The sequence below is a fragment of the Paramormyrops kingsleyae genome, chromosome 13 (genome assembly GCF_048594095.1).
Source record: "Paramormyrops kingsleyae isolate MSU_618 chromosome 13, PKINGS_0.4, whole genome shotgun sequence".
Lineage (NCBI taxonomy): Eukaryota > Metazoa > Chordata > Actinopteri > Osteoglossiformes > Mormyridae > Paramormyrops > Paramormyrops kingsleyae.
In genome coordinates this window covers 15,621,953-15,634,364 of record NC_132809.1, presented here as the reverse complement: position 1 = coordinate 15,634,364, position 12,412 = coordinate 15,621,953, and the positions used below count along the sequence as shown (strand labels likewise).

The 12,412-nt window shown below is 43.1% G+C and overlaps 1 protein-coding gene across 1 annotated transcript; it reads left to right on the top strand.

The window, feature by feature from the left end:
• The first annotated feature begins 218 nt into the window (after window positions 1-218).
• On the top strand, window positions 219-12,072 carry LOC111859918 (uncharacterized). Its single transcript, XM_023843063.2, has 6 exons — window positions 219-604; window positions 4,635-4,784; window positions 5,173-5,289; window positions 7,183-7,287; window positions 7,708-7,806; window positions 7,933-12,072. Exons 1-6 carry the CDS (start codon window positions 596-598, stop codon window positions 10,069-10,071), a joined length of 2,619 nt encoding a protein of 872 aa, XP_023698831.2. The 5' UTR covers window positions 219-595; the 3' UTR covers window positions 10,072-12,072.
• The last annotated feature ends 340 nt before the right edge of the window (window positions 12,073-12,412 follow it).

Genomic DNA, 12,412 nt, shown 5'->3' with positions numbered 1-12,412 from the left:
ATGCATATATTTATACATATTGCATGTTATTTGGATTGGTGAGATCATGATGCAGCCGATTTTAATCTAGTATTGAATATTTAGGCTACAAAGGGAACTTGGCAGGAATAGGAACTTTGTCACGAATCAATTTTTAGCCTAATACATTTTATTTCTGTACACTGTTGAATAACAACTGCTTTAAACGTTTTAAATTATCCTAGGCTACATTTTATTGGTCGGTGGTTACTTTGTCTAGTGACAGAATCTAGTTTACGCTATTAGGTAAGATCCGACTTAGCCGATTAATTAAAGTGTCTTTAATACGGAAACAACACAACTAAAACTACAGGCGGCACCGATCTCCGCTTCTTCTCTCTGTGACGGGCTGCAGATCGCCTCAGCCTTTCCGGAAACCAAACTTTTTTTCAAACTTACTTCGTAGCACTGAGCGAAAAGAGGAAAACGGAGAGAAGACACTTGGTCCAACTTATGCAGTTCCGTTTATCATGAAAAGGCGCTTCGCGAACAGAAAAATAGCGCTTTTACGCGTTTTGTACTAAGATCGACCTGCTTGTTCCCGTATTGACATAGCGGATCTTCTCGTCTTCTTATCATGGAAGATGTGAGTATAAGTTTGAGAAATTTGCGGTCCATAGCGGGTACTCTTAACCGGACACTAAAACACATTATAGATAAATAGCTATTTACAAGCAAGGCTGCACTTTTCATTCTGCTCATTTGGACAGTAGTCGTTTTATGAATCAGTTTTCGTTAGTGAGACAAATCTTTAACCATCTGAAGGCTTTAAGTCGCAATTCTACAAGTTTTCCACTGCTGCTGGATGATGACGAAATGCTTTTCTGGCAGCATCCTCCGAGTCAGCCTTAGATTAAAGGAAAGCGGCAAATGGAAAAACACGGAAATTCGATTTAAAGAAATTATGGGATGATTTGGATGTGTTTTTGAATTACTTGATCTGAATCAAGTTGCAGTTTTAGTTATTACCGATTATATATTTAAATTTAAATTTTGTATGACACTAGATGGTTTATGTTTGACTTTGATGGAGCGGCTAGTTCACGGCACCTGTCAGCCTGGAAGCCTTGGCGACGCAGACTCTCCGGTAGATTCTCGGCTAGGTGCCCAGGTGACCCCGCGGCGCGCCCATGGCCGTGCAGAGACGCAGTTTGCAAAGCAAGGGAGAACTTTTCGTATTGCACCATCAACTTCCCTCCCTTTGCAGTAAATCAAACTGCATTGCAAATTAAAATATGCACTGGCAGTCGTGGCAAGTTTAGCACCATGCACAAAAAAAAGGTTTAGATTAAGGTCTGGCAGTTTTGTCTGTGGGTCATACTGCGTAACGGCATGAAGTTCTGAATGCCTTGTACGACAATACACTGCAGGGACGCAGTTATGTGCATTTGTGGAGATACCTTTCTGCCCTCATTCATTTTGAGGGGGAGTGTGATTCCGATCACTGATCATCCCTTATCAACAAATAAGTTTACGAATTGTGTTAAACTGATTGTTAAGTTACCCAATACGCAATCCTTAAATAATAAATTATACAAAAGTTGAGAAATAAAACAATAAGTATTGAACTGGTGCTTCTCCATCCAATTTCTCCATCCTGGTGAGTTGGTTACACCATTAATCCTTGTGAGGAAGGGCAGAGGCGCAGACTATAGAAGTAACAGCTGGGCTGGCAGATGTTACTTAGTTTGTTTCACATGTGGCGAAGGCTGAGGGGGAGACTGATCACTGTAAAAACTGTGTTAATGTTGGCTGCCTCAGCCTGGGCATCTATACCAGCGGTATACAGTATGGTGCCTACCTGTTTGAATGCGTGCATCTGTATTACAGCATCTCTCTCACCAACAAGAATTCAGCCCGGCACTTAATGTTTTTGTAACTGTATCTTACTTTGTGTTTGTTCAGTTTTCCTGCAGATCAATTATTCATAGCACCTACAAATCACAGGACATGGCTCCTGGGACACAGACGTTTATAAGTGTCATAAAATAGAAATTTCAACAGAGATCTTTAGTGTAGTGCCACAGTGGTGAGCAGAACCTCTCAGTTCTGTTATCAGGGTTGCATCATAACAGAATTATCTTTTGGACTGGACTACTCAGGCGGAACATTTAATTTCATTTCATTTTCCAATAGGCCAGCATAGAAGTTTAAAGTTTGGATGTTCAGGGTAAAGTTACGTCTGAACTATTTTTCAAAAGGTAGTACGCTATGACAATTTAAAGTGAATCCCTGACATTTCTTCACTAATGGAATTCATTAGTTTGCCAGGGATTTTGCATTTTGCGACACTTTCAGAAAAGACAAAATTGAAATGGTTGATTCACACGTTGACTGGATTTCTGTCGATGAACTTTGTCAGCATGAATGGGTGTTAAATAGAATCTGTTAGGAAATGTATTGTTACATTAGGCTGTGGTGTTTTGCGGATTGTCATCTGTTCCCCCAGGCTGACTCTGGTCTGGCCCCCTCTTGCTCTCTCCGCCTGACCACCGCGCAGATTTTGCGTCCATACAGTAGGCATTTTAATGCGCGCTCTGCTATTTAAAACGGGTGATATTCAGTCTCACTGAAACTGCGATAGCCACATGCGAGAGCGTGCGTCGGCGTGATCCCTCGTCAGAGCTGTTGTGGGGGTGTTTTTTTAACAGGCATACATGGGTGTGGATCTGCAAAACCCTTGCGCCCCTCCCACTGCCGCCCGGCCAGTCCCCCCTCACCCTGGTGGGGCGCCACGCCCTTAGCGGAGACGCACGGCGCAGTTAGAGGTCATTGCGTAGAGGCTGTTAATTCAAGCCAGATGCAGGCCGCGGCCTTGATTCGGAACACATGTTGGGTAAGGTGTGTCCCGCCGAGGGCCACCCCGACCCACATCCTTTTTCTTCCATTTCAGCTGAGCGCTGGCCTGCCTATCAAAACAAAGTGCAGTTCTTTATTACAGTTTCATGAACAGACTGGGAGAACTATATTCATTAATACTTTTTTAAATCATTGTTATGCAGCAGTAATTAAGCATCACTGGAAATGTATCCAAATCATCATATTATTCCATTTCTGTTCTATTCCATTTCAGCCTCGCCTTGATTAAAAACAGCAAACAATTTAAGGTTAACAGAGAAACAAAGAAATACTAATTAATCAAAAACTGAATTCAAACCTGAAAATTCTCTTTCTATACATCCTCTGTTATCAGCTGCATTAACAAACATTCCTGGCAGTTTGTTAAGCAAGCAGACTTGATTCTGTCCAATTTACCATCTTCCCCCCAGTCCCAGGATGCACTCTGTTAGCCATCAGGCTAACTGAGCATCGTGCTAGCATCCCAGAATGCAACTGGTCTTATGAGGCTGCAAACAACTGCTTTAGTGTTGCTGCCACGGGTCTTCTGTGTTGTTCTCGCCCCATACCGGAAAGGAATTTAAACGCAACCAATGCCTCTCGCATCTCATCAGACCCTTGGCAGAGGGCTTTTGTGAGCTTCCCAGCTGTCATGTGACTGAAGGCCAGCAGGGCTGTCGAGTAGCTGAACTTGTCGGAGCTCCGCTCTGAATGGAAGTACAGATAGCCTGGATATGGGCGGTAGACACAGTGAAAGTGGAAAAACAACCAGCTGACCCGTACAAGGGCACCCAGTGGAATTTCCTTCTATAGTCCAGAGATTCTGGGCAATTGGCCAAGTGCTTAAAGGTATGTGAGCTAGTCGTCAGTAGCGGAGGAGCTGGAAGGGTTGATTCGTGTCACGTAATGCCTCCGTATATCTCGCACGGATCACCCGTCATGTATCTTTGGGCCCCACCTTTTCTTCCTAGTTCTGCTCAGTGTCTCCTGCTCCTTCTGCGAGCTCCGCCGCTCCCCACCTTTTCTCCTCTCTCCTAGACATCCGGTTTTCTCCCGGCTTTCGGCGTGATGTACAGGCTGGGAGGTTTGTAATATGCATGCGCTCTGCACTCCTCCATAGCACACGAGGCCCTGAGCTTAACTTCACGAGGTGACCTCATCTTCCACAGTCTGCTCGCATGCGCTGTGAACACGTCCTTCTCCCTGCCAGCTGTATTCACTTTAATGGACTTATTAATTCAGTTTTATTTTTTAAATTTCATAAATTGTATAAAATTTTATTAAACACAGCTTTCCTTTGATACTAGGCAATCAAAATCTTTATTTAATTGCAGTTTTTTCTTGTCTATTAATGTTCGTAAATGTTACTTTTTGGTGTCCATTTTATAATATAGATGAATTCTGGAATTAAAGGGTTAAATTGTTTGAAAATGTCATTATCGTTATAACTGTTTCGTTATTTTCTTCCGAATTTAATGATCATCAAATTACTTTTGAGTTGGCCCAGGTCATGGAAAAAAAGGATTCTGTTTTCATTACTAATGCTTTACATGACAGAATAACTAACAGTGATGAATATATCAGGTAGAACAAGCATCTCAGTGCCACTAAAGGCATTTCTGGGGTAAGTGCCACTGACGCATGCTGAGTCTGCGGGTCTGACTCCTCGGGGGTCTGCATCGGTGTCGTCAGCGTTCCCATGGAGAGTGGGTCAGAAACAGTCAGTCACCGTGTCTGCTTACGATTGCTCTGTCTTATTGTTCACCTCTGTGTGGCAGGGTGTGAAAGATGGAAAGGCCCAGCCCGCAGAAACCGCGTCCGTTAGCAAGGCCGGCTGGTTGAAGAAGTGTTCTGGAAGATTCCTGGGAAGCTACAAGGACCGCTATATCTCAGTGGAGAGGACAGAGATAGTGGTGTATGAGAATGAGGTAAATATTCACAACAACAGGCCAGAAAGCGTAGTGTTAGGCAGGATGCATGTTTAACTGTGGTATGCAAAATGCCCTGCAATATTGTGTAAGACTCCAAAATGGTTCTCAGTGTCTTGGGAACCTGCAAAAGCTCATTATGTTCATTACTCAGTTCTAGCATGTTTCAGTTGGGTTTTTTCCTGTATGATGTAATGCTTGAATTCTCAGCCATTTTAGCCATACGTTATGCTCTACTTAGAGTCTTTGAAGATTGTTCTATTTGTAATTTGAGGTAATCTTTACCATGACTGCACGTGAACATTAATAACTTAATTTTAAAGTAGGTAGCCCACAGAGTGGGATTTGATCCTATAACCCTAAGCCTTTTGATCCCTTTTCCTTGTAGGATTTGGAGAAATGCATTGAACGGGTGGACTTGGAAAAGTATGACAAATGTTGTGCATCCAGAGGTGCTTTCCAGAAGAAAAACCGGCTGCTCTTGATACCGGCTCCTAAAAGTAAGGTAGGTAGATGCCCACAATGCCTCTGTGATGATGACTGTAGCTGATCGACGGGGCTGCAGCCTTCAGCTGCATTTTCTCAAGCATCTACAGATGTGCTTGCCTGTGGAAATGCGGCAGCTTGCAGTCCTCCTCCAGTGAATTTCGACAGCGGCTAATTGCTTCATCACATCTCACCGCCGTCTTAAGATTCGAGGTTCAGAAATGACAAGCAGGCGGCCTCTTCTGGCAGTGTTACCAGAGTGCAGTGAGCACAAATGTCAATTACCAGCACTCTGCTATCACAGGTTAAATGCAGTCAAATAGTGGGTGTTACGTAGGTCTGAAATCCATCACTTTTTAGACGCACAGTGTCCGAATGCTTAGGTTTATGCTCATTACGACACATTTTAGAGGAAGGCCAAAAGGAAAGTCTTTTGCCATCACCCCTGGGTTTCACACACTCACAGTGTCACAATACAAATCACTCATAGTCTTTTCTCTTTGCTATTATTGCTTAGCTCTTCCTGAAGAGTAAACAACCTTCCTGTCGACAAGGTGAAAGATACCACGTGCTGACTTTCATGTCAATTAACATTACTACCCAACCGCATGATTATGCTACATTGGTTCCTTAAAGCTTTTTACCATGAGTTCATGCTGGCTTCTCTGTAAATCAGATAGTCCTCTTCTGACAGCTGTGGAGCACGTGCACCAGCTACAGAGAGACAAAACGTCTCACACACTGCACAGGAATTAGATGCAGGCTGCCTGGATACGTCACCACTAAAACTATAAACCGAAAAACCTAAACACACCCAGGAATTCATTGAAGCCAGATGGGAAATGCTGATTCTGCTGCAAGTCAAGGAGTGTAAGCTTCTTTTAACCAAACACATACGTATCGTCAAGCTACTCTAGTCAGATGCTAGACACACAACCCTTTTTGCAACAAAGAGATCATTCCTGTGTAAATGTATTACAGGATATACAGTTTGTTGATTTAATATCCTATTGTATCCTGGGGATGCCCTTGCTGGATAATGTTGTCGATCTTCAAAGAGTTTTGCATGGTTGGCAGCCTGCATATCAGGAAATTATTAGGTTTTCTAGAATTAAATTTTTTTGAGTTATTCAGTTTTGTTTATAATTGTGTCTACTGGTACTTTACAAATCATAGTATTTTTCTGAAATAATAAAAAATATAATTTATTAGGTGTAATAAACATGGCTATGTAATGTGGAAGATGAATGAATTGATTATAAAAGTGTGATATCAGGATCTGAACAGCTCTGGTTTAAACCTTTATCAGCCTGTGTGTGGTGTATATCTTTGCTGATAGTAACTGAGAAGTAGTGAGGGGTAAATCACCATTTAAGGAAGGAGTACAGAGGAGTAAATCTGCATTTAAGGAAGGAATACCCATGAGTGAATCAGCATTTAAGGAAGGAGTACCGAGGGGTGAATCAGCATTTAAGGAAGGAGTACAGAGGAGTAAATCAGCATTTAAGGAAGGAGTACCCATGGGTGAATCCCCATTTAAGGAATGAGTACAGAGGAGTAAATCAGCTTTTAAGAAAGGAGTACAGAGGAGTAAATCTGCATTTAAGGAAAGAGTACCCAGGGATGAATCAGCATTTAAGGAAGGAGTACAGAGGCGTAAATCTGCATTTAAGGAAGGCGTACCGAGGGGTTAATTAGCATTTAAGGAAGGAGTACCAAGGAGTAGATCAGCATTGGGATTGTCCTTGCTGCATTATTTCCCCAAGAATAATGAGTAGGATTACACTGGGCCGGTCAGCAGCTTAGAGTTCTGCTTCCATTGTCTCCGTGGACACAGCAGGATGTCTCACTGAGTCTGTCTGTCTGTCTCTCTCTCTCTCTCTCTCTCTCTCTCTCCTACATAATTTTACAGGTCCATGAAGTCAAGCTTCAGGTGACTGATCCTGGTCAGAAGGATGCCTGGCTCACGGCTATTAGCGATGCAATCAACAGGGCAAAAAACAAAATTTTTGATGAGGTATTTATTTGTTTTACATGTTTGTTTTTAAATGTGTGGGCAGATACAAACTCCAAAGAGCCTCAGGCAGAATTACGCCCCCCCCGAAGGTGTGAGGCTATAGTATGGTTCACTCAGCCACTGTACTGCATCACTCTTGCTACTCCGGTTTTCTCCCAGTGTTCGAAAAATGTAGTTAAGTTAATCAGGGTCTCAAAATCATCTTGAATGTGTGTGAATGTATGTGTGAGTATGGGTGCCCTGTAATCCACTATAATCACATCCATGTTGATGTAGAGGATGGTGGATGTGCATCCAAGTCTGCGGCATTGTTCATGCCTGCCAAATTCACCCAGTTTCCTTTAGTGACAATTTCATGTTTTTTTCAGTCAGCTCCTGGGAAAATATTTCTAAGGAAATATTTCTTGTTTAATTCCTTAGGTAAAAGTTGATGAAAGCTGTTCTTTGGAACATGTGACACGCACGAGACCCAAAGGGAATCGGAGTCGAAGACCACCCACTAGGATTCACATGAAGGAGGTTCGTATGACTATTTCATGAAAATATTACATCACTGCTTCCAGTAAAAGTGTCTCACTCTTTAGGCTAGAGCCCTGAGGTCCAGCATGAAATGTTTGTTGTCTGACATTAGCTGTTCTCCTTTAGGCTGGTAACACTTCATCAGATGGGATTCTCAGACTGGATCTGGATCTTGATGCTGTGGACACTATGCCCAATGGATCATGTGAGGTCAAAGCCGAGACAGAGGCTCCTAAAGAGGTCATCAAGCCACCAATGCCACCAAGCAAACCCAGTGAGGCTGCCCCGCAGAACTCCGGCGAGGAAGAGGGTCCACAGAAGTCGGCTATTAAACCCCCAATGCCTCCCTCAACTGACAGCAAACCCAAGGAGGCTCCGCCCCAGAGCTCGAGTGAGGAAGACAGTCCACAGAAGTCTATTAAACCCCCAATGCCTCCCTCAACTGACAGCAAACCCAAGGAGGCTCCGCCCCAGAGCTCGAGTGAGGAAGACAGTCCACAGAAGTCTATTAAACCCCCAATGCCTCCCTCAAGTGACAGCAAACCCAAGGAGGCTCCGCCCCAGAGCTCGAGTGAGGAAGACAGTCCACAGAAGTCTATTAAACCCCCAATGCCTCCCTCAAGTGACAGCAAACCCAAGGAGGCTCCGCCCCAGAGCTCGAGTGAGGAAGACAGTCCACAGAAGTCTATTAAACCCCCAATGCCTCCCTCAAGTGACAGCAAACCCATTGCTTCACCTATCAAGGAGCCTGCAGATGATAATTGCAGTAGTGAGATAGAGTGTGTTCCTAGTTCCTCGCTTGCTGACGTGACCAGCACATCCTCAGAAAAAGCAGAAAGTGACAAGACGCCTTCTGCTGTCGATCCATCACCATCCAGCAAGGACCTGCAACCTCCTATGCTACCATCTAAGGACAAGAAGCCCATTTTAAAACCAGAAGATGCAGTTCCGGAACAGCCTTTGTCTATGGAAGACAACAAGGCCGAAAGGCCTGTGGAGCCAACATCAGAGGATCATCCAAGCACATCCCCAGAGGAAGCAGCATCTGGAAAGGACACCACTTCCAGTGCTGAAGCAACTGTAACGCCCTCAAAGGAAGTCTCCTGTGCAGCTGACAAGGAAGATTTAGTTCCAGCTGCCATAGAACCAGAGCCTACCAATTTAACTGCAATTTCTATGGAAAAACAAGAACTTGTTACAAGCAGCAGTGTCATAAAAGAAGAGGATGAACCAAAGGTAACTGACCTGGAACCTTGTGTGTCCAACACAAAACCCCCAGAACAAATTCCTGAACGTGTCAAAAAGGGTCCTGCCCCCCCTGCTCCTCCCAAAAAGAAACCAGTGAAGCCCCCGCATGTCATTGCTGGACAGTGTAACGTCAAAGCCAGTCCTGCCAATGTTCCATCTGTGGAGAGTGGAAATCAGACTGTGATTACACACGTTGAAACAGTTTCTATGGAAACCAACCTTGAGCCGGTCAGCCATTCCACGGATACTAATAGCGTGATTCTACCAACTATTTCAAGCATGGAAGCGGAGAATGTGTCCGTAAGCATTAAAAGTACGGTTCCAGATGGTGAGATCGTTCCCTCAACAATAATCCTTGCCGAGTCAAAAGAAGACCCACCAAAAGCAGATGATGAGGTATCCCTCGAGCCCAAGAAGGATGGTGTGCTGATAGTCCTCACTAGCTATGATTCAGGGGGGAACTTAAATCTGTCCATGGAACAAATCGATCGAGATGAGATGAGGTCAAGCGACAGTGGCCAACACTCTGATGAAGAAATGGAAAGTGGTGACAACATCAGAGCTTCTACTATAGCTCTGAGTGGTAGTCGGACTCGCTTGGATGAGGAGATCTGTGAAGACGGCACAGATTCCATAGACAACCACGGCCCACTCTCTCTGTCAGGAAATGCTGAGAACCTGCATGACATAATGAAAGGAGCATTGATTCCTGAGCTTAGCGAAACCTTCTCCCCTGTGTTCATACCTTTTGTGACAAGAAAGTGCCTATCTGTGGGAGACCTGCTGTCCACCAGCCAGCCAGGGCCACAACCATCTGTGAGAAGTGATGCTCATGAGCTGCAAGGCAAAGCGTTCCCAGACCCGATTTACACAGGGGAGCCCTTTGACAAAGGGAAGGGACAAATGAGCACCACAGCCTTAAATCCAGCGGAACAGGAGCAGCTGCATGAAGCTTTGAAGAGACACCAAAAAGCCAGAATCATGAAAGTTCACACAACTAAGCGACAGAGTTGGTAGCTGGATCAAAATGACAACATGGAATTTCTACAGTGTCATATCCCTCTGCCTCTTTCACAAATGGAGACAACAATGAGATCGTCCAAAACAACCTAGTTACCTCGACCCAAATTACATATGCAAGAGTTCTTATCAGGATTACGTACAATTAATTCCACTCATGATTACTTTGAATGAAACAGACAAATTACTTTCAAAGTTACTTGGACATTGCAGTTAGACTGAGAGGTATGATGGGTTAGACATTTCATGTAAGTAAAGAGAATTTACTGCTCAGGTGAAGGGATAAACCTGCAATTTGTTGCGCACATTGTAAGTTTATTATAATGTATGCAAGTGTATTATGTATATATACACGATTTATACACAATTTAATGTTTAATTAAATATTACAGTATTTTAATGGTAAGAGACATGATGATGTCCGGTCTACTGTTCTGTTGTGTTGAAACGAAGACACTCCAGGAAATCTGCAGGCAACCAAGGCTCTTCTGTAGACCACTGTCGACCATCAAATCGATTGTTGTAAATAAACATGACAGAAATAGCAGTGTGTAATTCAACGATTTGAACTGTAAAATGAAAGCGTCTAAGGTTAGATGCTCATCGTGGAAGCTCTGCTCAAAAAACAGGCACAGGGGCACATCATAATTATTTTAAGTGGTGTACAGTTTCGCACTTGGGAGTATATTTTTGGAGCTGTTAGAGTTTGAGTCCCTTTCTAAAGCAACTGCATGATTGTGCAAAGTCACGCGTGTAGCATGAATCACTTTAAACCTCACTGTGCTTGTGAAAAGAAGCCCCCCTCCAGGACTGACAGCATATCTGACGCTGATGGTGTCCTGATGACTGTTACTCACCATTTGCTCACCTTTTATTTGTAGAATTACAAATAACTTGCAGCTTAGCAACCACACTTATGCAGTGTATAAATAGTGCACAGGAACTGCACATTTCCTGAGTGCTACACAGCACTGATCTCTCCTTTTACTAGGACAAAAAAGGGGAACTGATCCTTCTACATGGTGTCATGCTGCTGACTGTTAGTTAAGAAGGTTTAAGGCTGTTGCTGGCTTTGTGGCAGATGGTTCGAAGCTCGTTTGCCCCCCACCACGGAAACAGTACTTTCCCATGTGCGCCATGTGTAGTGAAATAGTGTTTCTGTCAGACTGTCACGTTCGTAAATTGTTTTTAAAGCATGACATACTGTACAGGGTCGCCAACGTTGGTCAGCTGGCGGGGCGTGAGATTTTCAGTTTGAGACAAGAATGCAGACACATACGTACACATTTATATGCGTGTGAAATAATTAACAGTTTTATTGCCTTGTAACTTGTAAATAGTCTGTAGGGTTTGCAAACTACCCCAGAGCTTTTAATGTAACTAATTTTAAGTTTATGATGGGATAATAAAGATTTGCTGTAAGATTTCTTGCGTGAGTGTGAGAGGCTGAAAGCACGAGTGTCACGGCAGATGCGTGAGAGTTGGCAGCCCTGGGTACAACATGTGAAATGGTGCATTACACCTGCTTAACTTTTTTTAAATAATGTTGTCTGGTGAAAGTGCAGATAATCCAGACAGCCAGAAGGAGCAGAAATATATTCAAAATACAAACCAAATGTTGTCTTACTGAGGGCTACTGAAAACCAGCCATTTCTACAAAGTCGTTAACTTATCCAGTTACCTGGCAGTGAATCTGGGACATGAAGGCTTTTATTTCAGGTGTTAGCTGTCATTTCAGGTATTAGCTTTGTTTTAGTAAGGGCATGGTGCCTAAGTGAGTCCGGCAATAACCTCTTCCGAACAGACCTTACAAAATCACTGTTGTCAAAGTTACATTTCTCTAACTGAAAATGAAAATGTTAGCTGTACTATCGAAATATATTACATGGTTAAAAGAGTAATTATGAACGAGATGTAATGCCCTTTATTATTTTGCGTAGAAAGTTTTTAAAAATATGCTATGTAAATGGGTTTTAAATAAAGCGCCTTATTCATGCAGCAATGTATGTTGTAATTAATTAAAATAATTTTAATGACAGCAAACCTAGAATTTCATTTTGTTCCTTCATTTAGGAATCACTGATAACTCTTGGACTGTAAACCTTGATTGACTAATAATACCGTCTGACCCAGATTCCAGTAGCTTTTCTGGATAATCAGCAAGTAGCAAATATATTTTTAACTGCAACTTATCCAGTATCAGGTTATTTATGAGTGTCAGGGTTTTCTTTTCTATAGTTGTTCCTTTTTTTCATTTTTTGGTATGCCACCCCAGTCAGCGGTCTCCCTTAATCTCACAAATTGACACTATAGTCCTTATGTGAGTTTCAAGCTCCGA